This window comes from Benincasa hispida, chromosome 8 (assembly GCF_027475165.1).
Source record: "Benincasa hispida cultivar pf3 chromosome 8, pf3_genome.v1.1, whole genome shotgun sequence".
NCBI classification, from domain to species: Eukaryota; Viridiplantae; Streptophyta; class Magnoliopsida; order Cucurbitales; family Cucurbitaceae; genus Benincasa; species Benincasa hispida.
In genome coordinates, this window is record NC_143485.1 from 48,159,614 (window position 1) to 48,186,955 (window position 27,342).

Here is a 27,342-nt window from a genome sequence, read left to right on the forward strand (position 1 = left end):
TTCAATGAATTGTTCAAATACAATTCCACTGTTCACATTTATGCTAAAACTCTCACTTGGTGGTTGGTCAACTCCATCAATACCATCAATCATATTACCATTTGTAAACAACAGAAATCCCAAGCATTTGCCCGCCATTTTCTAAAAAAAAAAAAAAGACAAACAATATATTACTAATTGTTCTACTAATTATCAAACTTAAACAAAAATAAACCACAATAAGAAATATATATAGGAAATATAAGAAGTTTATGGGTAAAAAAATATAAACTTTGTATTAAACTAAAAATATTAAACTTTTTTAAAAAATCACAATAATTTGGTATACGATTGTATAGTAAAAGGTAGGCGATCGTATAGGTTTAGAGAAGGCGATCGTCTAATTGTAATAGCTAAGCGATCGTGTAGGAGTTTGTGGGCGATCGTGTAGTAGGGAAAGAGAGCTCTCGAGAGGGCATCGCAGCGTGCCCTCATCGTGTACTTCCACTATGCGATCGTGTAGTAAAGCTTAGCGATCGTGTAGAATTTAGTATACGATCGTATAGTAAAAGGTAGGTGAACGTATAAGTTTTGAAAAGACGATCGTCTAATTGTAATAGCTAAGCGATTGTGTAGGAGTTTGTGGGTGATCGTGTAGTAGGGAAAGAGAGTTCTCGAGAGGCCATCGCAGCGTGCCCTCATTGTATACTTCCACTATGCAATCGTATAGTAAAGCTTAGCGATCATGTAGAATTTGGTATATGATCGTATAGTAAAAGGTAGGCGATCGTATAGGTTTTGAGAAGGCGATCGTCTAATTGTAATAGCTAAGCGATCGTGTAGAAGTTTGTAGGCGATCGTGTAGTGAGGAAAGAGAGCTCTCGAGAGGCCATCGCAGCGTGCCCTCATCGTGTACTTCCACTATGCGATCGTGTAGCATTTGGTATACGATCATATAGTAAAAGGTATGCAATCGTATAGGTTTTGAGAAGGCGGTCGTCTAATTGTAATAACTAAGCGATCATGTAGTAAGGAAAGAGGGTTCTTGATAGGCCATCGCAGTATGCCTTCATCGTGTGCTTCCACTATGCGATCGTATAGTAAAGCTTAGCGATCGTGTAGCATTTGGTATACGGTCATATAGTAAAAGGTAGGCGATCGTATAGGTTTTGAGAATGCGATCATCTAATTGTAATAGCTAAGTGATCGTGTAGGAGTTTGTGGGCGATCGTGTAGTGAGGAAAGAGAGCTGTTGCGGAAAGGCCATCGCAGTGTGTCGTTCATCGTCTACTTCCACTAGACGATCGTGTAGTAAAGCTCAGCAATCATGTTGTAGCATTTGGTATACGATCGTGTAGTAAAAGGTATGTGATCGTATAGGTTATGAGAAGGCGATCGTGTAATAGTAATAGTTAAGCGATCATGTAGGAGTTTTTGGCCGATCGCAGAGGATTTAGTATGCGATCATTTAGTCATATTGAGCGATCGTAGAGAGATTGTAAACGATTGTTTAGCTTCTAATAAAGAAGTTGTTCATCATTCACTTGTTCTTTTCGGAAGTTTGCACCTATTGTTACGTTAATAAAGAATTATTAAACGATCACATAGTAATTTTACTAAATGATTGTGTGCGATCGTGTATATAATTACTAAACGATTCTTTAATTTTCTTTAGATCGAGGGTTTGTTCTATAATTTTTCAGAGGTCGAGGGTGAACCCTCGTCCTCTTTCAAATTTTCTCATCTTCCCGTACAGATCTTCTTTAGTTTTCGATAGGTCAAGGGTTGAACCCTCGTCCTCTTCTCAATTTCCTTTAGGTCGAGGATCAAACCCTCGATCTATTCTTTAATTTTCATCAAGTCGAGGGTTGAACCCTCGTCCTCTTCTCAGGTCGAGGGCTGGAGCTTGATTCCCACTCCCAGTAGTCTTTCTTCATATCATGAAAGAGCGCAGCCATGGCTCGCAGGTAGGTCGCCCCGGCATTCTTTAGACCAAACGGCATCACCTTGTAACAGAACGTACCCTTCTATCTGATATGGTGATAAATGCCGTTTTCTCTCTGTCTTCCTCGGCCATCTTGATCTGGTTATATCAAGAGAAAGCAAGCATCCAGAGCTAAAGTGGAATGACGAAGATTGGATGGCCTGGAAAGCTGGGTAGGGTTTGGGGCGAACTGTAGGCTACATTAGATATGGGTTGAAATGGCGAGAGCTGAGATAACGATGATGTTTGGGTCAAACTCTCGATCTCTTCTTTAATTTTCGACAGGTCGAGGATTGAAACATCGACAAAATATTTTAAATTAAATCCTAAACTCGAAATCTCCAAAACAACCATATATTTCTAAGTAGTTTCAAAACCACTATATTTCTCTAAATAGTTTTCCTAATCACAATATTAAAAAAAAAAACTTTGTTTTGTGATGTGATGTTATAGGTATATTTGTTTGCTATAGCATATATTCCATAAATAATAATAGAAGATTTGATCTTCGATCTTAAATTTATTAAATTGAAAATTGAAAAAAGAATTCATGATTCTTACGTTTGCTTATAACTTTTAAATATGCATGGTAAACGTTATGTATGTGATTTTTTAAAATTTAATAACCTTAAGAAAAGCTAAAAAGAAAGGAGAAAGGTTATAATTAAATATGTTAAAGTAAATATAAAAATTAAACCAGGGATGGTTAACGGAATTTTTCTTTAGTCCAACAAATGAAGCTGAGAAATTTGAACCTTTTATTTAAAGAGATAATATATATTCAATTATATTTATTTTAGCAATTAATTGTACTACATATATTAAAATCTAAAATTAAAAGATTTTACCACATATGTCATAATTTAAAACAAAACTGGAGGATTCTTTAAGGTAAGACCCAGATCCCACAACAGCCTCAAACTAAGGACATCTTGATAGTTCGTGCGTCCCAAAAGAGGAAGTCAAAGACTCGGGTCTTGAATTAACCTAGTCGAGTTCATTTTATTTCATGAAAACGGTCTTGGGTAACCAAGTCAAGCTCACTACCCAAAACATACAATCTCAGGTGCAACACCTATGATGCCACTGCATGATATTACACATGTTCCAAGTGGAAGTTAGACGGTATATGGCTTTATAAATAGACTATTCTACCACCTTATGGGATAAACAATATTTTATGTGCTTAGCCAAATTGAACGTTTCGCGTACTCGATACCACATAGGTGTGAGTTCCCTACACGTCAGCTCATACTAAGTTCATGGACAAGAGGAGTTTCATCTGGAGACAAGGATGAGATCTGTGTGACAATAAAAAATTTTCCTTATTGTTTTTAGAACAATATTTGGGTGTTGGTTAAGTTACATCTATCTTTGTGTACTCCACCAATTGTCCAAGAAATTTTGACTTTTTTTAAAAAGGTTAAATCGTTATTTTCTTACCATGTGATAAATGAAGAGGCGAGATAGTATAGCCAAAACTTCACCTAATCATTGTCTATTTTTTAAGCTTTTTTATGGTTTTAAATTACAAAAAGAAAATTCATATTTATTATTTACCCACATATATTAAACTTGTGTGATTTTTACCGTGCATATTTAATAACTGCTTAAGAACCAATATATTCGACCAACGGTAAAAAGAATGGTAAATAAGTAAATATAGGAATTAAGTACAATATTATGTATTAATCTTTGTTTATCTCGAATGGGCCTCAGGCTTGACTAAATGCTCATTATTGATTATTGGGCTATTTTTCTGGACTGTGGAGTTGACATGATTGGGCCCAGAGTAATTACTCTTGGGCCTGTTTGCATTTGCCCAAATTTTACAAGGTTGTCATGCTAGTCCAATTGAGTGATGTTTGGGTCGGCTAGAAATTTTAGGATATGTAACGGTGGTTTGTAATTGAAAAATGTCTATTTTTAGTTTGTAATGAAAAATGTCGAAACGTGTGTAGTAATTTTGTTTTCTCACTTTTATCCCCCCGTTTCTTTTAATTTTGAAAATGCATCCTTTTAGTCCTTCCTAAAAAATCTCCATGGAGGTGTATCCCTAAAAAATCTCACAAATTCAATATTTATCTTTTAAATATTTTTGAACTAAATATTTATCTTCTCGACATCTACGAAATCCTTTTCAAATCTTTTCGTATTTGGAATTTATGTAGCTTTTGTGACTAGAAGTGAAAGATAAATGATGGAGAAACCCACGATCAATGAATTTAAGCGAGCAGAAGAACTCACATCTAGACGATTATGGTAGTGAATCCAAATGTTAGTGGGTTGTTCAACAAGGCAGCAACAAAATAGGATGAACTCAAATGACAGCCGCACCAGTGATTGGATCTAAGCGGTGATGACGATTCTTGGTAGAAGACAACTCACAAAATCTCTTGTTTGTGTCGATTATTTCAAATGATTTTACACCTACAAATACGTTGTCTATGCATGTAACATCAAACATCACACACCTATGAGGTATAACAAATATTGTGCATTCGTAGGGGATGTAGGTTTATGTATTTTCTTCTTTAGAGAGATGAATGAGAGAATATAATGGTTATGTCAATTAGTTGATTTGAAAGGTTTGGTATGTTGATTTGATTCATGGATTAGGGGTTATTGTATGTGATGAGAGTGTAATTAAGGGGGTAGAAATGCCTAGAGCGATAGAGTTTAATGTATGGCTTGTTTTCTAAAGAGTGAGATTATTATTGTATTTTTTATTTGTTCCTTATTGAGTTTTACACGTTAAATTACAAACAGGGCAACGTAGAGTTCTTGTATTTAGTTTGAGGTTTAGTTATTGGTATTTCTATATTTTAAAATAATAATAATAATAATAATAAATTCTGACTTTTTTTTTAAATTTTTTCCACAATTTTTTGTTTGTTTTTTTGGGTTTTAGATGAGTTAATCTTTTTTTTTTTTTTTTCTGATTTCATCTTGATTTATTTTAGCCATAAGGTTGATGTATACACCTTGTATTTGTGCATATGATATGGGCTTTAGCTTTTGGTATTTCCTTATTTGTGAAAATACCGTTGACATTAATTGTTTTATTGTTTATATCATTATGTGATTGTGATTCAGTTTTGATTCGGTTAGTGATGTGATTTAGTTTTGATTTTATTAGTGTAGACTACAATATTTTATTTATTTTTCATTCTGTTTTAGATTTAGATTTCATTTTAAATACTCTATAATTATAGATTTTTAAAAAAGAATTTATTTCAAATGGTAAAGCCAAAATTTTGAAACTATAAATAATAGACGTTGATAAAGTGAGTATCTATTATTGATAGTTCTAAAATTTTACTATGTTTTTGTAAATATTTTGATTTATTTTTCTATACTTAAAAATAATCATTTTCAAAAATGTAATTTATTCATTTTAAAATTAATGAAAAATGTAATTCAACATTTTTTAAAAAAAATTTAGTCGACCCTAAGGCATGTTTGCTGTCTCTAAAAAGTTTGTGGTGTGATTTTCAAGGATTTTTTTTTTTTTTTTTTTTATAGTGCAATTAAGATTGAGTAATCGATGTTAATTAGAGCATAATTAAAATGATTAAGACGTGTTTCATCCACCAAAATATTAAATGTTCGTATCTTCCTACTTATTATTGGATGGAAAAGAAGACTTCCATACAACATTAATCTTACCAAATATTTAAAATATGAATGAATTATGTGGTCCTGTTCGGTAATAATTTCGTTTTTCATATTTGGTTTTTAAGTTTATAGATACTATTTTTACCGACAAATTTCTTCCCTTCATTATCTACTTTTTACAACCTAATTTTTAAAACTAAAAAAAATAACTTTAAAAAACTCGTATTTTGTTTTTTGAATTTGGCTATAATTTAACCATTTTAGTTAAGAAAAATGGATATTATAGTAAGAAAATAAGAAAGGAATAGACTTAATTTTCAAAAAACAAACTGATTATCAAAGGACTATATAAATTACTATCAAGCATTGACTAACACAATTAAGAAATTGATTAGTCAAGGTGAACTCTCAAAGGAAGCAACATAAATTGATTAGTCAAAAACTCGATTAGTCCTTAAACAAACAGTAAAGTATGAATTTCAAATGCTTCCCGACCAAGTTGACTTTGTTTAATTAAAAACGGATTTGTTGTATACTTTATTTAGATTAATTAGTTTTTTAATCTTATATTCACTTGGGTTCTTTTAGTTACCAATGATATTTTAGTCCATTATTTTAATTAAAAATAAATTTCTTTTTGAAGTCTAGCCATTCTTGTGAACTAAAAAATCATTATTTTAAGGTTTAAGTCATATTTTAGTCTCTAAACTTTGCATATTATTCTATCATGGTCTTTAAACTTTTAAAAATATTTGTTTTAGTCCCTAAACCTTTTTTTTTTTAAATGCTTCCTTTGATCTTTGCTAGTAAAACTTTGTCAACTTAAAGAAATGGCCAGGTGATTGGTATTTTTTTTATGACTAAACTACAAAATAAATTAACTATACTAAAAATTCTATGGTTTTAATCTTGAATAAGGTGGTAAAGTGATTTTGTATTGAATATATGGTGGTAAAATAAAAGTCTTTTTCGTTCAAGATTTTGGCCGTTCACTATTTTGGTGCATTCGTAGTTGGCACTTTACTTCATATCAATCTTATTCAACACATCTAGAGCCCGAAAAGATACGTTGCCTCACATTATCGTTTAAGTTTTAACAAAAAGTTAACTATGTATACTAAGATAAATATTTTTTAAAAGTTTAGGGACTAAATGAACGTTTTTAAAAGTTTAGAGACCAAAATAGAACAAGATTCAAAGTTCAGAGATCAAGATAAGATTTAAACGGTATTTTAATAAGATTGACTTGTTGAGTTGGTTATAGAATGTTAACAATAGATCGCTTGTATAGCAATTTATAACTAGAAAGTTTAAATTTTTAATGGTACGTTCATTTGATAATTAGTCTAGCTCATCGTGTGTGGGATAAGTTATTCAAGATCCTTCCTGTATTCATTGTCGAGGTTAAATGGACGACTCATGAGTGGAATATGTTTTAATCCATGATTGTTGTTTTTCTTAGACCTCGTTTGATAACCACTTAGTTTTGGAGTTTTTGTTTTCGAAAATTAAGCATATAAAACACTATTTGCACTTTCAAATTTATTCATCTGTTATTTACTTTTTATAAATAATTTAAAAAACAAAGTCAAAATTGCTAAAAAAGAAGTAGTTTTTAAAAACCCATTTTTTATTTTTAAATTTGGCTAAAAACTCAACAATTATACTTAAAAAATATGCAAATCATTGTAAAAAACGAAAAGAAAATAGACTCAATTGTTAAAAACAAAGACAAAAAATGAAATGATTACCAAACGAAGTCTTAGTTTTTTTTTTTCCCTCTCTTGTATTCTACAAAGAAAAAACAAGATTTATAAAGTTTGGTAATTCTTTATTGGCATAATGTTTTTTTTTACAAGATAACCTTCGTAGAGGTCAAAGGTTCTACCCCCATTCTCGTAGTTGTTGTATTAAATAAATTAAAATAAAATGGTATATAGTATACTATTGAATCTCCCCATCATATTTGGGGTGCAATATTTTAAAATGTGGAAATATTGGACAATTTAAAAATAATTAATTGAACTCCAACTTCTCATTCACATTGATATTAAAAAATATTCAAATAGCAAAAACGAGCATAGTTCAACTGATATATAAGAGTCTTACTACCTACCAGACCTATGGTTCAAATCCCTATTAAAAAAAAATAATATTCAAATATAGAAGAATTGAAAAGATACTACTTTAAGTTCAAATATAGCACTTTAATTCAAATAGTACTAAATTTGTTATACACCTTCTTTTAAAAGTATTTTTAGGTACAACAAATGAAACACCATACCAATTACTATTAAACTATATCCACACGCTTAAAAAATAAGCATAAATTTAGTACACTTTTTTTTAAGCTGTCATCATAGCAATACTCGAGTTATTCATTTACTGTGACGGCATAAAATATAGTTTTAAACATGGGATAACATGTGTATATACATGGAAAAAGACAAATTTTCTAAGGTTGTTTGACAAATATGAGGTAAAACGACAATCTTATAATTGAAATTTTCAAAACAACAGACAACAAGTTCAAAGTGAAAAAACATAAAGTAGTTATTATTATTATTATTATTTTTTTCTAAAAAAAAAGTCTTCTCTAGTGTTCAAAAGAGACTTAAAATTGATTTCACAAGGGAAAAAAATCAAATAAAAAGAATATAGTTTTGTAAATAGAAATAAAAGAGTATTTTTTTTCCCAATAAAAAAAGAGTTGGAAAGTTCAGATATGGAATTTATAAATGGAAAAGAAGGTATAAAAGAAGTTAAAAACTCCATTTGCGCTCCTCTCCGATTCACTTTAGGCCTGTTCTCTCAATTCCAGGGTTCAGCGGACACGGCGATAAAATTGAAAACCCATTTCTCCCGTTCGATAAACCCTCAATTTCTCCGAAATGGGAGAAATCAAACGTAAAAGAGGCCGAAAACCCAAAGATTCCAAGGCGGAGGCCCTAGATTTTCCTCCACCGACCACCGCTACTGCCACCAGTGTTGCCGTCGCCATGGATGACGTTTTTTCAGTCAGCAACGTCGAGCTTATGGACCCAGCATCCACTTCTAAACACCACCAGAACCGCCGTGGGAGACCCAAGAAGCTTTCGAAGCATGTGGAAAATCCCGACAAGTTCCCGCAATTGTCTCCCTCTAGACGTGGCCCTCGCGGCGTCGAAAATGGCGATTTTACAGCTTCCGGCGATGTCTTACCGACTTCTATCGTTTCGGAAAGGGTGCAGCCGGAATGGCCCGGCATCGCGAGAGTCGTGCCGGCGATGGACGCTGTGGTTAAGGTGTTTTGTGTGCACACGGAGCCGAATTTTTCACTTCCTTGGCAGAGAAAGAGGCAATATAGTTCAAGTAGTAGTGGGTTTGTGATTAGTGGAAGGAGGGTGCTCACTAATGCTCATTCCGTCGAGCATTATACCCAGGTCAAGCTTAAGAAGCGTGGTTCAGATACGAAGTACTTGGCAACCGTACTTGCGATCGGAACTGAATGCGATATCGGTAATGGGATCCATTGCCCTTGACCTCTGTCTTCTTCTTCGTTGTCTTTGGGTTTTAGTTTAATTCAAGGAGAAATTTTCACACTAGATTATGTTCGACCTATTTTCTATGTTTTATCTCAATCTGAAATTGTGCGGACGATATCATGCATTCCGGTTGATCAAGATTGTATTGTTGCTAGAGTTGAGAAAACTAGTAGTTTCTTTGTGGGCTTAACTGCCCGGAAATTCATTATTTATACTCAAGGAAATGGTGTAATGCATGTCGATTAGCAAATGGGTTACTTTAGATGCGATTCTCTCTGTGCATTTATGTTTGGTTACTGTTACGAAACTTAATAATGGATAAATATGAAAGCTTAATATGTAATAGAAAGACAAGGATTGATAAATCACTCCATAATTAAAGATGAATGATGGAAATGGATCACGATCCATGTAATTATGGGCTCACCTACCATTTTTCTCATTGTCTTGTATTTTGCATGAATTTATGGTTCCATTCATTTATTTTGTCGTGAACTCAAAGCATCAAGTATTATGATCTATGATGTTGCAGCAATGCTTACGGTCGAGGATGATGAGTTTTGGGTGGGAGTTTCACCTGTAGAATTTGGGGAATTACCTGCGCTGCAAGATGCAGTAACTGTTGTTGGTTACCCAATTGGAGGTGATACAATTTCTGTCACAAGTGGGGTTGTATCGCGGATAGAAATCCTTTCTTATGTGCATGGGTCTACTGAGCTTCTCGGTCTACAGGTTTTGAGCTTTTGAGCCTAGTCCACATTGCTATATTTAGTTTTTCAGGAATAGGAATAATGGCTGATGCTTTACTTCAACTACTTTCTACTGTAGATAGATGCTGCTATAAACTCTGGTAATTCTGGTGGGCCTGCCTTTAACGATAAAGGCAACTGTGTAGGCATTGCATTTCAGTCACTCAAGCATGAAGATGCAGAGAATATAGGTTATGTCATACCAACACCAGTTATCTTGCATTTTATACGGGATTACGAGAAGAATGGAGCATATACAGGTATTTGGGCACTTAGAGTGGGATGAAGATCAGACTTTGGTCCTTTTATGTTATGGTCATTGTTTGGCATTGGTCGTTGTTATGATTTACCTTGTTCTTTACTTAAAGCAATAACATTTATTGGATGCCAGGTTTTCCAATTCTTGGTCTCGAGTGGCAGAAAATGGAAAATCCTGATCTTCGTGAGGCTATGGGTATGAAACAAGATCAGAAGGGTGTCCGTATTAGGCGTATTGATCCCACCGGCCCAGAATCCAAAGTTTTGAAGCCAGGAGATATTATTCTCAGCTTTGATGGGGTTGATATTGCAAATGATGGAACGGGTAAATATATGTTTTATCATTTTTGCATCATGTAAAAACATCATCCTTGGATTGACAACCATCTATTGACTCATTTAGCCTCTTCTTGAATAATACTTAATAGTAATTGGATATTTTGATTACTTCCATTAACACGGAGATTAGCAAAATATACCAAGATTTATAGTGTTCACTACCTACCAAAAGTAGAAAGAAAGATAGATAGACTAACCTAAACCGCCAATTATTTGAGTGAAAAGCTCTCCTTTGATAGAAGGCTGAATGAGGTTAAAGCATAATTTCCGAGTACCATTATTTGCAGCAATATGTAGAAGAGCAAGTCTGCCACATCTTTTTTTTTCCTCTCCTTTCCTTCGTCTAAATACTAAAAAGTAAAAATGTTGGATGCCCATTCTTTGGAGATTTCTTATCTCACTTCTAATTTTCTTCATGTCATGCTTTATTATACAATAATTTTCACATGTTTTCTATTCTTTTCATCCCTCTTCTCTGAAGCTGGGTTTTCCCCCCTTGCATCATGTGTTGACTTAATATCTAGAGGCTATTGATCCCTCAATATGTTTAGGTGCCTTTAGCAGAAAACACTGGTTTGTGGTTCTAATGCAAGTGCTTGGCAGAATCCAATCCTTGGATTGTTTCTTCTATGTCTATACAAGTTATAAACTTATTTTGGAAAATGAATTCTGTTAATTCCTCTTCTTTTCTATTTGATAGCGCTTTCTGTCACTATTTTTTGCAGTTCCTTTCCGGCATGGTGAGCGTATAGGATTTAGTTACCTTGTCTCTCAGAAATATACTGGTAATAGTGCAACAATAAAAGTTCTGCGCAACTCTGAGACACTCAGTTTTAACTACCAGCTTGCTACTTACAGAAGGCTCATTCCTGCACACAATGAGGGCAAGCCCCCTTCTTATTACATTGTTGCAGGATTTGTTTTCTCCACTGTATCCGTTCCTTATCTCCGGTCTGAGGTTTGTTACCCAAAATAGTTTTTACCTCACCCCAAATTCTATGAAAAAGCTTTAGTTACTCTGATTTTGTCTTCTATGTTTGTTTGTTTGTTTGTTTATACACACACACACACACACATATTTTAAATGATGGATTTTAAAAGGATATGAAAAACAATTTTGATGTGTTTAAAAGTTTGTTGAACAAAATTTAGAATTTTGAAGTTGAGTGATTTTAGCATGGTTCAGTTGGGCATGATTCTCTTATTGTCTGTGGAACTGCTATAGCTGTTGGGTATCTAGCTCAGTTTTTACCTGCCTTTTGGTACTATTTCATTATTCTATTGTGAGTGCACTGTAAATGGAATATTAAAACTTGTAGCAGCATCATCCTCAAGGACACTATAGCTGTCTTAATTTGTCGGATTTTTAAGCCTATTAGCTTTGTCTTCTAAACCCTAAACTTGAAATAGAACATCTTGAACAAAGGGCTTTGAAGGTTCTTCATTCCCAGACCCCAGTGATTCAAAGAACATTTCATTTATGGAAAGAATGTACCATTCATTTGTGGATCTCATTCCATTCAGTTTTGGAATGAATGTACCATTCTATTTCTCAAGCAGCTTATGTTGAAGGTTGTGAAATCATTTTTACAAGAAGGTCGTGCAATCATAGATCTCATTTTGATTATTAATGAAACTGTAGAAGAATGGAGAAGAAACAACAAGAGGAGATTTGTTTTCAAAATAGAATTCGAGAAAGTGTATGACATGGTGGATTGAAATTTCCTTGATGTGGCTTGCATCATGAATTTAGCTAAAGTTGGTTGTCAACTAAACTAATGTTCATTTTCATTGCAGTAGGGAAGGCTTTCAGGTGGGAAGTTTCCCTACTGTTTATTATTTGTGTTAGGAATATTAATAGGGAAATATTAGAGACATTATTAGCATATTTCGAGGACCTATTTGTCATCAACAGGAGTTGGTTAGTATGTTATACGTAGGGTGAATTGTTAGGAGGGTTTGGAGGTAGGCAGAATTTTGGAAGAAGTTTTCTCCCCAGGGGAGAGATTGCAAAAGGCCTCTCCAATTGGAGAGGAGAGAATAGGAGTAGCTATAGAGGTGGAAAAGAGGGGAACATTTACGGCAATTAACCACCAGATCAATTATAGCCTTGAAAAAACTATGAAAGGAGAGACTCTTATCTTGGAAGATACCCTATTGATTTCTTGCCTAATATTCCAGAAGAAAGCTATTATAAGATTCTCCCACAGCCTTCTTTTCCTTCTTGAAGGAATATCCCCCAAGGGTGAGGTTAAGCAGCAACCATGGCTTTCATTGAGTTAGTTGGTTTACCATCATGTTGAAGGAAAATGGAGGCTGAGCATTGGAGGTATAGGAGAAAGAAATATTGCCCTCCTCCGTGAAAGGCTTATAATAGACATTATCATTCTTTATAGCATAAGGTGATGAGTTCTGTTGAAGGAAAAGTCCTGTTCCGAGTATAAGAATGAACCTTTTGTCCTGTTTTGTTTTTGCTTTTGCTTTTGCTTTTTTTTTTTTTTTTTTTTTTAAGTCTAAATCTTCTTTTGGTCCTTGAACTTTGAATAATGTTCTATTTTGGTCCCTGGATTTTTAAAATGTTTGTTTTAGTTCCTAAACTTCGAATACTGTTTTATTTTGGTCCTTAAACTTTTAAAAATGTTTGTTTTAGTCCCTAAACTTTTTTAAAAAATGCTTATTTTGGTCCCTGATAGATTAAGATTTTGTCAACTCGTTAACGAAACGGCAAGGTGACTTGTATTTTTGAATGTTTAGGCTACCAAATAAGTTACCTAAGCTAAAAAATCTAAAGTTTCAATTTTGAAGGTGGCAAAGCAGGAGAATTTAAAAGACATTTTTAGTTCACAATTTTGATCGTTCAGTATTTTAGCGTGTTGGTTGTGTTGGCATTTTACTTTGCCTTTATCTTGCTCAATACATCTAGAGCGTAGTCATCCAAAAATACAAGCCCCTTCACATTTCTGTTGAAAAGCTAACATAATTTTAATAGTAGGTGTTAAAAAGAGAAAATAGAGAAAGAGGAGACACATGGTTTACGTGGAAAACCCTAGAACAGGGAGAAAAAACAACGATAGAGAATCTCCGTTTTATTAATTTTTACATAATGTGAGGGATACAAGAGGATTCTTATTTATAGGTTTCAACAAGCCTAAATACAAAAAAAGAAAGAAAATAGTGTAAAGTAAATAACTATAATACCCTCGGGACTATAAACAATCAACAAGTCCCTTATTTCCAGCACTCCCCCTCAAGTTGGAGCATAGATATCAATTAGACCCAACTTGCTAAAGAAAGAGTCAAAATTTTTCCTGAGTAGCCCTTTAGTGAGAACATCCGCAACTTGTTGATTTGATGAAATATACAGAATATATATACTGCTATTGTCCAGTTTCTCTTTTATAAAGTGTCTTGTCAATCTCCACATGTTTAGTTCGATCATGTTGTATTGGATTATTGGCGATGCTTATAGCAACTTGATTATCACAATAGAGTTTCATAGGTAAGACACCATCTCGATGAAGATTAGACAGTACTTTCTTCACCCAGATCTTTTCACAAATTCCTAAACTCATAGCTTTGTATTTAGCCTCTGCATTACTTCTAGCAACTACACTTTGCTTCTTACTTATCCAATTAACCAGGTTACACTACACAAATGTACAGTACCTTGAGGTAGACTTCCGGTCAATCACTGATCCTGCCCAGTCAAAGTCGGTACCTCAATGCATTTCCTGTCAGTTTTTCTGAACATTAGACCTTTACCCGGAGTGTTTTTCAAATATCTCAGAATTTGATACACAACTTCCATATGTTCTTTAGGTGCTTGCATAAACTGATTGACAACACTGACAACATAGGAAATGACTGGTCTGATATGTGATAAGTAAATTAACTTTCCCACTAGATGTTGATACCTCTCTTTATGAATAGGAACTTTGTTAACATAATCTCCCAGTTTAGCATTGAATTCTATAGGAGTGTCAGCAGTTCTACATCCAGTCATACCTGTTTCCTTTACCAAGTTAAGAGTGTACTTCCATTGTGAGATAGAGATTCCTTCCCTTGATCTGGTCACTTCCATTCCAAAGAAATACTTTAGATTCTCGAGGTCTTTGATTTCAAACTCGTATGCCATCTTCTTTATCAAGAAAATATCATCCACATACATGATTAGGACATCAATTTTTTCAGACACTGACCTTTTTGTGAGCAATGTATGGTCAAAGTGTCCCTGAATGAATCCTTGGGACTTAACAAAGGTAGTATACCTTTCAAACCATGCTCTCGGGAACTGTTTCAGACCATATAAGGACTTCCTGAATTTACACACCTGATGATCAAACTGAGCTTCAAAACCTAGAGTAGGGCTCATATACACCTCTTCTTCTAAATCACCATTTAAAAGGGCATTTATCACATTAAGTTGTGGAGAGACCAATCTTTATTTACTGCAACAGAGAGAAAAACCCGAATCGTGTTTAATTTCGCTACAAGATAGAGTTTCTGAATAGTCTACTCCATAAGTTTGAGTAAATCCATTCACTACAAGTTTGACCTTGTACCTATCTAAAGTACCATCAGATTTATACTTCAGAGTGAACACCCACTTGCGCCCGACTGTTTTATGTCCTTTTGGGAGAGTAACAAGGTCCCACATATTATTCTTTTCAAGAGCTTTCATTTCTTCTATAACGATAGTCTTCCACTCTAGAATCTCCATAGCCACATGTATATTTTTTGGTATTGTTGCTGTGTCAAAACTGATAACAAAAGCCATGAACTTAGAAGGCAGATTATTGTAAGATAGAAAACTATACATGGGATATTTAGTGCAAGACCTGGTGCCCTTTGTCAAGGCAATTGGCATATCAAGATGAGCATCATAATCCCCAGGTTTGTCTGACTTCTCATCTGCTTTCCCACCTGTAGTAAGATTTTGATCACACGTTTCAGGTTGAGGTAGAATTTCATTCTCATCACTGTATGCCACCCTGGTATATTCTGGAAATAGCACATCGGTCCTGTCATTCTCAGTTACATCCACAATATCATCCTTAACACACAAATCGTTATTATCAGGGACAGACTTAGTAGTACCTTGAGCTTGTGTCGGTTCAGATTCATGGACTGGAGTCGGTGAAACAGTAGGGGACACAATTTCCTTTCTAAGATTATTTCTGTAGTATGTTAGACCTGTTTAGTAAGTAGAACAGTGTCATGGGAACTCAAGATGGGCTCAGGTAGATCAATAGGGACTGAGGATGTTGACCAGTTAGTCTCTCCACTAGTACTCTCCCCCTGAAGATGACTAACAGGGAAGAAGGGTTTATCCTCAAGGAATGTGACATTCATGGAGATAAAGTATTTTCGGGAAGAAGGATGGAAGCATTTATAACCTCGTTGGTGAAGAGGATATCCAAGGAAGACACATTTCTGAGCATGAGGAGTAAACTTAGTTTGGTTAGGACATGACTATGAACAAAGACAGAACACCCAAAAACCCGGAGAGGAACATTAGGAATGAGTTGTGTGGTCGGATACGACTCCTTGAGACATTCAAGAGGGGTTTGGAGTTGGAGAACACAAAAAGGAATTCGGTTAATAAGATGAGCTGCAATAAGAACTGCATCTCCCCACAAATAAGATGGAAGAGAGGTAGATAGCATGAGAGACCGAGCAACCTCGAGGAGGTGACGATTTTTCCTTTCAGCCACTCCATTCTGGTGAGGTGTATAGTCACACGAACTTTGATGAACAATGCCTTTGGAAGACAGAAATTCACGACCATTATCACTTTGAAGAATAGCAATTTTAGGATTGAACCGAGTCTCAATACTGGTATAAAATTGTTGAAATATTGACAAAGCCTCTGATTTTTCAGTGAGAAGAAAGACCCACGTAAGAGGGGTATGATCATCGATACATGTCACAAACCAATGTTTTCCTGAAGAGGTGGTAACATTAGAGGGACTCCAAACATCACTATGAAGAAGATTAAAGGTTGAGGAGGTTTGTAAGGTTGAGAGGGAAAGGTGACTCTATGTTGTTTTGCACGAATGCACACATCACAAGAAAGAGAAGAGACATCAACTTTATGGAATGAGGAAATAAAAATTTCATATATTGAAAATCTAGATGACCAAGGGGAAAATGGCACAACATACAATCTTTTTGTGAAGTTGAAAAATACGAAGATAACAAACTAGTCCTATAGTTGTTCCTAGAAGAAACATCATCATCAAGGAAGTAGAGTCCCCTATTGTGCCGGGCAATGCTAATCGTCTTCCCCGAGCTCAAGTCCTGAAAGAAAACATTATTTGGTGAGAAGGCAACTTGACAATTTAGATTTCGGGTTATCTTACTAATATATAGCAAATTGTAAGATTTTTTAGGTACATGCAACACATTCTGTAAAGTTAAACCATGGAAGGGAGAAATATGACCCTTGCTCCCAATAGGAGCAAAAGACCCATTTGCAATTCTGATCGTTTCATTACCAACACACGGAAGGTACGATAGGAAGTTATCAGATGACCCAGTTAAATGATTTGTAGCCCTTGAGTCAAGTATCCATGGTTTATTGTCATTGATACTTAGGAGACTTAAGGGTTGTGATGTACCTGATTGAGCAATTGTCCCAAGAGAAGGGACAACAGAGTCACTTTGACAATTCACCCGAGGTTGTGACTGGAAGCACTAATAGATTCACTTACAAACAGTCGGGATTGGACTTGTCATTCGGAGGGCGTCTTCTACCATTCGGTGGTCTATCATGTAATTTCTAGCACTGTTCCTTTGTATGCTAGGGTTTTTTGCAATGTTCACACACTGGGGTCGGTTTCCCATTTTGCTTGTCACCATCATTACCAAATAATTTTGCACTAAAAGCAACAGAATCAGTAGGTGGTACAGTAGTAATGTTCATGGCACTGGATCTGTCTTTCTCAAGGCGAACCTCATAGCACACTTTCATAAGAGAGGGTATAGGTCTCTATCCTAGTATATGGCCTCACACTGCATCGAATTTGGAGTTCAAACTAGCTAGGAAATCATATACCCTATCTACTATCGCAATTTTGGAATACTAGTCACCTCCATACGAACAATCCCAAATATTTCGCGACACAAGTCCATCTCCTGCCAGGTTAGGGACAATTTATTAAAGTACGAAGTGACATCCATCGTCCCTTGTTTGCACTCGTGAACTTGTTTGCGTAGAGTGTAAAGGCGAGATGCATTCTGCCTTTTTTGAATATAATTTCTGAACAACATCCCAGATATTTCAGGCGGTGGCAACATACAATAATGGTTTCCTTATCTGAGGCTTCTTATTATTAATCAGTAGTGATCGTAGCAAAGAGTCTTTCTCCTTTCCAAATGCGTTCTTGAGGATCCCCTGGTCTAGGTCTGGGTATCTCGCCAGTCAAATAACCGAACTTGTGACGCCTTTCAAGGGCCACTTTAATAGACTGAGGACTAGGAGAAATAATTCTGGTCGTTTAACTTATCTCCTGCGATTAAATCTGTGGAATTTTCCATAGAACCAGACAAATAATTTGCAGTAGTTAAATCAAGGAAAGAGGTTATCGGATTCTCTGGATACATCGGTAAACCGAAAGGAATGTCTGAATTCAATTTAAGTTTGTGGTTGCGGAAGCACCTAGGGCTGCCCCAAGAACGGCGATTTGTTGTTGAAAACTCGCCAGAAAATCAGTTAATTGTTGTTGAACCATTGTTGGAGAAAGACCCATGGACTCGTGATGTTCATAGCTTGACGGTGGCAGATGGAGGAGCCTAAGCGGCAGCAAGCTGTTATAGGCAGCTGGCGGCACATCACTCCAGATTATAGACTTGCCTCGGTGATGCGTGGAAGATCCAGTAGCATCGACTTCAGATTTCGGCGGCACTGGGAGTAAAGCTGGCGACGCTAGGGTTCCCGATCGACTGCTGTTGAGGATGTATTTGCAACGATCGAAGATACCGGTCAATGATGGTATGAACAACAATGGCGGCGACTGTCGGAGGCTTCATCAGCAGCTGTGACGGAAGCAGTGTTGGTGCAACACCAAGGTAATCTTGCACGTGTTGGTTTCCTTCGATGGCGGCTAGGGTTTCGTCACCACACTCTAATACCATGTTAAAAGAGAAAATAGAGAAAGAGGATAGAGAAAAAACCATGACAGAGAGTTTCCATTTTATTAATTTTTACATAATGTGAGAGATACAACATGATTCTTATTTATACCTCCAACAAGCCTAAATAAAAAAGGAAAGAAAAATAGGGTAAAGTAAATAATTATAATACCTTGGAACTATAAACAATCAACAAGTCCCTTATTTCCAATATTAGGGAATAAAATAAATACTTTTTAAAAGTTTAGGGACTAAAATGAAAGTTTTTTAAAGTTTAGGGACCAAAATAAAACAAGACTAAAATAAAACAAGATTCAAAGTTCAAGGCTAAAATAGTATTTAATTTTTTTTTTCTTTGTTATATTGTGGTACACAGTTATGGAAGCATCCGGAGTGCTTAAGAAAAGAATTCTAAATCAGTGAATACTGAATGGTGAACAGCATATTCTAAAGATGGAACAAATTTGACATATGATGATTCTGACTAACATCACTTATCTCTGTTTGATGTTAAGTTTGCATACATCATGATTCTGAGCTTTCTGAAAATGCTTGGAATTGTAGTATGGAAAGGATTATGAATATGTATATATATTTCAGTATCTCTTATCCTTAAAAAAGATTGTGATTTGAATTTTGAAGTTCTTACTGTTTGATGTTAAGTTTGCATACATCATGATTCTGAGCTTTCTGAAAATGCTTGGAATTGTAGTATGGAAAGGATTATGAATATGAAGCTCCAGTCAAACTCTTGGACAAACTATTGCATTCAATGCCACAATCACCAGATGAGCAGCTAGTGGTGGTTTCTCAGGTTCTCTTTTACTCTCTTCTCTTCAGTTCAGTGCACTATATATATTGTAGGAGACTGCTAGTATGTTTGGGAAGAATTTTGAAATTGTTAAAATTGCTTTTGTCCTGTTCAAATCCCCTCCAAAATGTGCTTTTGATTATTCAAAATTTAAAAGTGTGAAATCAAATATTAAATTGATTTGCAATGATTAAATGTATATTCTTGAGAGATTTTAAACCTGACATACATATCGTTGTGCATCTTTTTCGAATTCATAACCTCAATCTTTTCTCTTCTATCTTGTAAATTTCTTGCAGGTACTCGTGGCTGATATCAACATTGGATATGAAGACATAGTTAACACCCAGGTTTGGATTATATCTTGGTAACAGCCACTGGAAGGACATCATTTGAACTGCAATTAATAACTGTGTTCCATCATCTTTGTGCATCATAGGTTCTTGCTTTCAATGGTAAACCTGTGAAGAACCTCAAGAGCTTGGCTAACATGGTTGAAAGTTGTGACGATGAATTTTTGAAATTTGATTTAGAATATCAACAGGTTCTATCCCTCCCTTTCTTTCTTAAGGATTATCTCCATTTTTTCTAAGGATATCTCGAGTCTCATTTTCGGTTTGCTGCAATCTTCCAGATAGTTGTCCTGCGTACAAGTACGGCCAAAGCAGCCACTTCAGATATTCTGGCCACACACTGCATACCCTCAGCGATGTCTAACGATCTCAAGGCCTAACTTCGGATTGAAAAAATTTAGGTATACTTGATTACATAGTTTTTCGTACTCCGTGATAGTTTATCGTATTCCATATTCCACCCTGCTGATTATGTCAAGGTTCTGAAGGGTTCCATTTGAAGTATGTTTCCCTTCTTCACGAGGTTGGGTTTAATACAAATGATAGGAGGTAGATTTTCGAAAGGCATAGAATGAAGGATAGAATGAATCAAGAGTTAAGACTGCATTGTATCGACTTCTCTGCTCTTGGAAGTTTTGATTAAATGACATTAGTAGTTGGTTAGGTGGATTTGATGGCTTTCTCAATCCGATTGCACTCTACTTATTGACACTTTTTGCCACTGATAATGCGATGATAACTAGCCAAGTTATGGTGTGGTTTCTCGAGTAACTGTCAACCATTTCGGGTTGGGATCGAAGCCCTTATGTGGTTGTGCTTGCATAATGAAGCTATAGAATGTAAAGCTGGAGATTTATGGTTATGGGAACTAGAACCAGGTTCAGGCAGTTCGATTACATTTGGTTTTTCCACCTCTGCTGGGACTGCATACGAATGCTATGTTAAGAAATAGGGGAAATTATTTCAAATGGTAAAACTGTTTGAAAATATTTATAGAATATAGCAAAATTTTAGAATTATTAATGATAAGTTTATCAACATCTATTATTAATAGTTCTAAAATTTTGCAACCAATCAGTGTTTATATCTATCATTTATAGTTCTAAAATTTTGCTATATTCTGTAAATATTTTAGTTTATTTTTCTATATTTAAAAACAATACTAAGGAATAACATCTTTTAACTTTTCATCTTATAAAATTAATACCATTTTTGAAAACTTGTTCAAATAGTTTTTCTCGGTCTATCTATAGATCGAAATAGACCATCGAGATTGAGTTAAAAAAATAATTTTTTCTAACTTATCGATTGTTTTGGTCCTTTTGGACTTTTCTTGGTACATCTCGGTAGATTAGAGATTGAGATTTTAATAATTTTTCTTAATATTATATAATATACCCAAATTATATATATATATATTTTCTAAATTCAGTTAATTTTACCCAATATTATATCAACATCGTAAATAATTTTTTAAATATTTAATCAAATTTCTAATTTTCAAATCAAAGTTGGATTAATATCGAGATTTTGTATGTTTTTCAGATTTTACCCAATATTTTTGGCAAATTTTAATCTTCCCCAAATAAGATTGAAATCATCAATTTGGAAAAATCTAATTGGTAAATCTATTTGAAAATTAAAAAATCTTGGTAACCGTGGAAACAGAAATTGGCTAAAATTTACGTAGAATTGAATATAATATTTAATAAAGATAATCAAATTTGGATAAAATTTAAAAATTTTATATTTAATAAAGATAATCAAATTTGGATAAAATTTAAAAATATATAAAATTTGGGTGTATTATATAAATATTTAGAAAAATTATTAGAATCTTGTGGTGATGATGAAAACTTGAACATGCTTTTTTTTATAATGGGTTAAAATGACTTTTTTAAGTGTGTTGAAGCATTACTAAAGTCATTCCAAGTTGAGTATAAAAGCCGTTTTCTTTTAATGCCAAAATATATTTCAATTTTAACTTTCTAAACACAATATTTCTAACATCTTTTTTAGAGTTAAAAAGGTTCTTCCAATATTACATTTTCTTTTTTTTTAAAAAAAATGTGGAATGGAGATTGAACTTTTGACCTCGATATTTAATTTAAATAAGTTTCTAAATTAGAAATAAAAAATTGTTATATATATTTTTAACATCAACCATAAAAAACATTAGTCTTAAAAAAAATCATTTTTTCTAAAGGTATAAAGTTACAAATGTGATAATACACAGAAATATTTAGGAGAGATTAGTAACATCTAACATATGATCGAGAGTTTTGTACTACTTTGCATTTTTTGTAATTGACACTTTGTTACTATAAGATGACAGGCTATAAAGGTCAAAGGGAATGACTTTTTCCTTTGGGTTGGAAAATCATGATTATAGAAAGAGAATTAGTTATGGTTTCATCAACAAACCCAAGATTTTGTTTTGTTTTGTTCAATTTATTAATTAATTGATTTTTCTTTTTTTTTTTTTTAGAAAAATCATAATCATAGAACTTTTTTCTTTACGGTATGCTTTATCCAATTATTTTCTAGAATAATTATTGCGAAGATGAAGAATCAAACTTTTGATCTTAAAAAACGAAGCATACATGTAAATTATAGTTGAGTTGAATTCACACTATTAATTTTAAATTTTGTTTAAGCTATCTTTATCTTTGAAATTTGATTAAATTATTTATAAAAGAATTATTGAATTTTAGGGTTGGTTTCAATTATGACAAGTTTGGTCTATAGTAGTCACTAAAACACGCATATGCCAATTGATTTATTTATGTTTTTTCAAGTGGAGATATCAAAATATCCACAAAAGTAAATTTTGTTGATAGGTTAGTGAAAAGATGGAAATCAAAATACCAAAAAATTGAAGGCCTTAAGGAAGGAAGACAATATGTATAGTTCATGATTACATTATATCTTATTATTTTTGTTTTCTGTATATGTGTTTAGATCTCTTCCCATGAACAAATACAATAAAACTTTAAATTCCAAGGATTAAAATAAACTTATTAAAAGTTCGGGAATTAATCGAAATCAACCCAATAATTTAGGTGTATTTTTTTGACAATCTAACCTTGAATTTTCCCATGATTAAAATTGGTGTATGGGCCCTCGACCCGCTGGTTCGTGCCTCATTTACATCCACACCCGGTGGGAAGTCGAATTTGAAGGCAAAGCTCCTTCCTCCAAACCAATTTATTGTTTGTCGGTTGCTTAATCATCTGCGTTTTACTCTTCTTTTGATTTAGATTCATCTCTTCCTTCATCAATCAACCAACAATGAGCTCGGAGGAACCCAATTTGGACGAGTTCTTCGTTGAGAAGAAGCGTGCTAGGAACCCTCTCGTCCCCGTCGGTAATTTCCCCAATTTCTTCCTCCTTGCTATTACTATTACTATTCAATTTCATTGAATTCTGTTGAAGGGTTGTGTTGGACGTGCTGAAGTGTGGATATTTCCCAACTTTCTTTATCGTTTTTCCTTCCCCCTTTATGCAATTATAGAGCTCCCACTCTATTCGAAGATGTCCGGCATCAGATTATCTATTGGTTTCTATGTGTACCCTTTAGGCTGTTATGTTGTTACCTGAGTTAAAATCAATTAAACGAAACAAATTCTAGAGTGGTTCTTTTGTTTTTCCAATTATGATCTAACGAGCATGGAGATTTTAAGCAGATTGTAGGAAGTGGGAGATTTTCCTTTGTCAATACTACTACACAAAAGGTTTCATTTTAGCTTATGAGAGTCAATGGTTGTTAGTTCTAGGATATAAAGCTGTGTTCTTTTTTCTGTGTGGTAATGGTGCTCTGTGTTTTCCTCTACTGGTTTCTCTGTTTGATAGAATTTAATATTCAGGTGCACTTGTCACTGCTGGGGTTCTCACTGCTGGATTAATAAGCTTTAGACAAGGTAACTCTCAATTGGGGCAGATGCTAATGAGAGCTCGTGTGGTTGTCCAAGGTGCTACAGTAGCACTGATGGTTGGCACAGCTTTCTACTATGGAGAGAATCCTTGGCGGTCGAGTTAAAACGTCCATGTACTGCTCTTTACGATTTTCTTTTCACCATCTTGTTTTACAATGAGACATTTCAGTAAACAATGAAAGATTGTTATCTTGCTATCTTTCTTTAGGTATAACGACATGTTATTCAGTGATTCGGTAACAATATTTATATATACTCAAAATAATTCTTCAGGGAAAGCAAGTGTCATATGTATTCATTCTTAGGCACAGTTGTGTTGCCTTCAAAGATATTAATCTTGGTGTTATGTTGGAACTTTTTTTTTTCTTTCTTTTAATGTGTGTGTTACAATGGAACATTGATATTATAAGTGAGAATCATTGGCCATATTCTCAATATGTTCATCTTATTTTGATGAGCATCATATTATATATATATACCTAATGTCTTCATCTTTTTGTATGCTCTTCCCATAAAAACTTCTTTCGAGAAATGACCCGGTTTGGCTCATTCTTCAAAAGAAGTTTTTTATATATGCTCCTGTTGTCTACACATAAGGGATGAGATCTGATGGAAGAGCTCACTTATTCTAATTGTCTTCTCCTCTTCTTTATGTTGAGTATATGACAGTTATTTGGTACTCTGCATTAAATAGAGATAAAGTGGAAGGGAGAGACAAGTTAGAAGCTAGACATGTGGATGTTCTATTTCCTTTCCGCTCTTTTCGATTCCACATGGTTTCTATTTGGCAGCATTGAAGTTGTGGCTCTAGATATGCAATTTCTACATTTCATTTTCATGTCTAGATCACGAGTTATACTTTATTATGCAATTTCAAATTGAGATTTGTCACTGCATTTCCTTTGGACTCAACAACTGGGAATTTCTCATTATGAGGTAGGACCCCTGCTTCTCTCCTAATTTTCTCAACTCTCATTAATGTTATGGGAGTTCCACCTGGGATGGAAAGTGCATATCTTCTTCTCCACATGTTCTCATCTGCCAGTCCTTTGAGCGGTTCTATATGTTTCTCTAATTGCTTTCAGCATTGAATGGAATTTGTCTCGATCCAGTCTTCAGATGTATTTGTGCAGAGAAAAGAAATATGGTGCATGTACATTGTATAATTATGAAGTCCTTTACTGACTGAACTATAATTTAACTATGCTTGATCAATGAAATCTATGTTCTTGTCTAGAATCAGAAAGTTGGAATTGTTTTAGATCCTTCCCTTATGAATTTGCTAGATGCCATAATGTTTTAACATCCGTATTGATGTGATTTGCTGATTCTACTGACAAAGAAATCTAGGATGTGAATGAATGCTGATAAGAATGGTAACTTTTAAGTAATTTTGCAATGTTATCTTCAAAAGTTTCCCTAGTGCATCAGCCTTCTTTCTTTACATTATGGAGTCTGATGTTCATTTTGCTCAACTTTTGGCTTGGATTGACCAGTTTGATGCAGAATTAGCTTCTCGCCATAACGAAATGATTCTTTGTAGAGAGTTGTACATTAAAAGGTCTTTAGAGATTTGTCTCCAGTATAAGATGAAGTTATTTGATGAAGCTCATTAACCATTATCGAAAAATTCAGAAGCAATCTTCTTGCTGAAGTATTGGAAGTCTCTTCTGCTTCTCTCATGATGATAACTAGACCATTACAGATTGAAAGACCTTTAGTTTCTTTATTTTGAAGTCTGTTGTTCTTGTTTGTATTCTCCAGCTTGTATCTTTGAACAATCTTCTCATCATATGTCAGTTAAAAGTTGTTTCTTCTTCAAAAAAGAAAGTTCTCTTTTTTGCTATGTTTTTTAATTGATTCACTCATCTGTTATTTTAGATTCTTTTATGTGTTAACCAAATGTTTATACAGAACAGAATTCCACTTCCCTTCTCTTCAAGGAATTGGATAAGCCATAGCATGTGGGTGATGTTAGTAGTCCCAGCAGAGACCAAATAACTCGCACGTGAGCTGAAGGACAGGTGTCGGAATTCTAGGGAGCGCAGTGGCAGCTGTCTGTCAATTTCTGGCAAACAAAAACTAGTGGCCATGATTTTGCATCCAAAATCTGCCTGACACGTGTACAGAACCCCCCTCCAGACCCATACAATGTTTCCGACTGTTTGCCCACATGGAATTACGATTCCCCAACCTGAAACTGAAACCTTCATTTCTCCACAAAAAACTCAAAACCCCACCACCCAACTGAAGCTTCTCTTCTTATATATATACAAAACTCAAAGCCATTCTCATAGTCATCTCTTTTCTACTCCCTTTCATTATTTACCCTTTTTGTATTGGGTTTAACTTTCTACCTATGGCTTTAGCAGATTTGATGGCTAATTCCAGTTCCTCTTGCCATCATAATGTGGCTGCCTCGAGCTCGAAGAGGAAAAGGAGAGAAGCACGAGAGGTTCGCCGGAGAGTTCAGAAGCTTCGGTGGGTCGTGCCCGGTGGTAGAGGGTTGCGACGGGAACATCTATTCGCCAAAACGGCTCATTATATATTGCATTTGAGATTGAAAGTTTGTGCTCTTGAAACTGTTCTCAAATTGCAGGAAGAGGCTTGACAAATGAGTCACATGATATGCTTTTTCTCATCTTCAACTATAAGGCTCTTTGTTATATAAATTTGTTTATTTTTCTTATTTTGTTTCCTTTGCATCTGCTTGACATTATCGAGTATTTATTGTATATTTGTGTTAGTAAATATGTATACAAGTTGAGCATCTATAAGCTTACAGTTGGGTTCGGTGATCTCCCTTTCTTATTATCGGAAGGTTGATCTTCATTCCTGCAACTGTTGTAAAAAAACTCAAACAAAAAATGTAAGAAGTTAGCAATGAATATGATTGCAAGTACTCAATAATAAAGAAATATAATTAATTGACTAGAGGTATGGAATAACCATTTGTTTACACCAACTTTAGCTCCACCTTTATCGATGGATGGATGGAAATAAATGTCATCTGTTCTCAAATAGAATTGGAGATTATAGTGATATACTGTTAGGTTGTTTGGACTGATAGGAACAAAGTAATTCATATTTATCTAATTACTAATGTGGAAGCACATAGTTGCTGGACTTTGAATTATGTTACTGAAACTACTAAGAAACAGAGAATTCCTGAGGCTATTAGCCTAAATGATACATCGATCCTCTCTTTACATGTACAAAAAGATGGTTCCCTCCTGATAAATGTGATGAACAAAGTTTCTTCTCTAAGCGAATGCACGTGCTAGATTTCTGATATATGGGAGTTGAAGCGTTGGTTTGAAGAAATCTTATTTTAATTGTATTTCTGATATTTGGTCTGGGCCTTTTCCTTCATGGATCATGGCTAAATGACTGTTCTTTTATGGCCCACGTGGCGTTATAAAATCATGGTACCCTGAATTTTAAGGAATGGATACACTATGTTTTTAATTCAACCATTTTAATCCCTCAGTTTTGAATAATAGACGTATCATTTTATTAATTTTATTATTTTAGATAAAATAAGGATAGTTAAAATAGTAATTAAAGAAAAAAAAAAAAAATTCTCTCCCTCATTTCACTAACCCAGCCCCCACCCTGCGGCTTTTTTCTTCCCCTGTTTCGCTAACACAGCTCCCATC

General features: G+C 34.4%; 2 protein-coding genes across 2 annotated transcripts; both read left to right on the forward strand.

Annotated features, from left to right (window-relative positions):
• The first annotated feature begins 8,285 nt into the window (after positions 1–8,285).
• Positions 8,286–20,434, forward strand: DEG9 (DegP protease 9). The gene is made up of 9 exons (XM_039038450.2): positions 8,286–9,079; positions 9,638–9,837; positions 9,934–10,114; positions 10,246–10,437; positions 11,177–11,409; positions 19,297–19,398; positions 19,695–19,745; positions 19,835–19,939; positions 20,030–20,434. The coding sequence occupies exons 1-9, from the start codon at positions 8,473–8,475 to the stop codon at positions 20,126–20,128; spliced, it is 1,770 nt and encodes a 589-aa protein (XP_038894378.2). The 5' UTR covers positions 8,286–8,472; the 3' UTR covers positions 20,129–20,434.
• A 2,446-nt stretch (positions 20,435–22,880) lies between these two features.
• Positions 22,881–23,961, forward strand: LOC120083529 (RING-H2 finger protein ATL48-like). The gene is made up of 2 exons (XM_039039315.2): positions 22,881–23,115; positions 23,615–23,961. Exons 1-2 carry the CDS (start codon positions 23,040–23,042, stop codon positions 23,785–23,787), a joined length of 249 nt encoding a protein of 82 aa, XP_038895243.1. The 5' UTR covers positions 22,881–23,039; the 3' UTR covers positions 23,788–23,961.
• Positions 23,962–27,342: the final 3,381 nt, after the last annotated feature.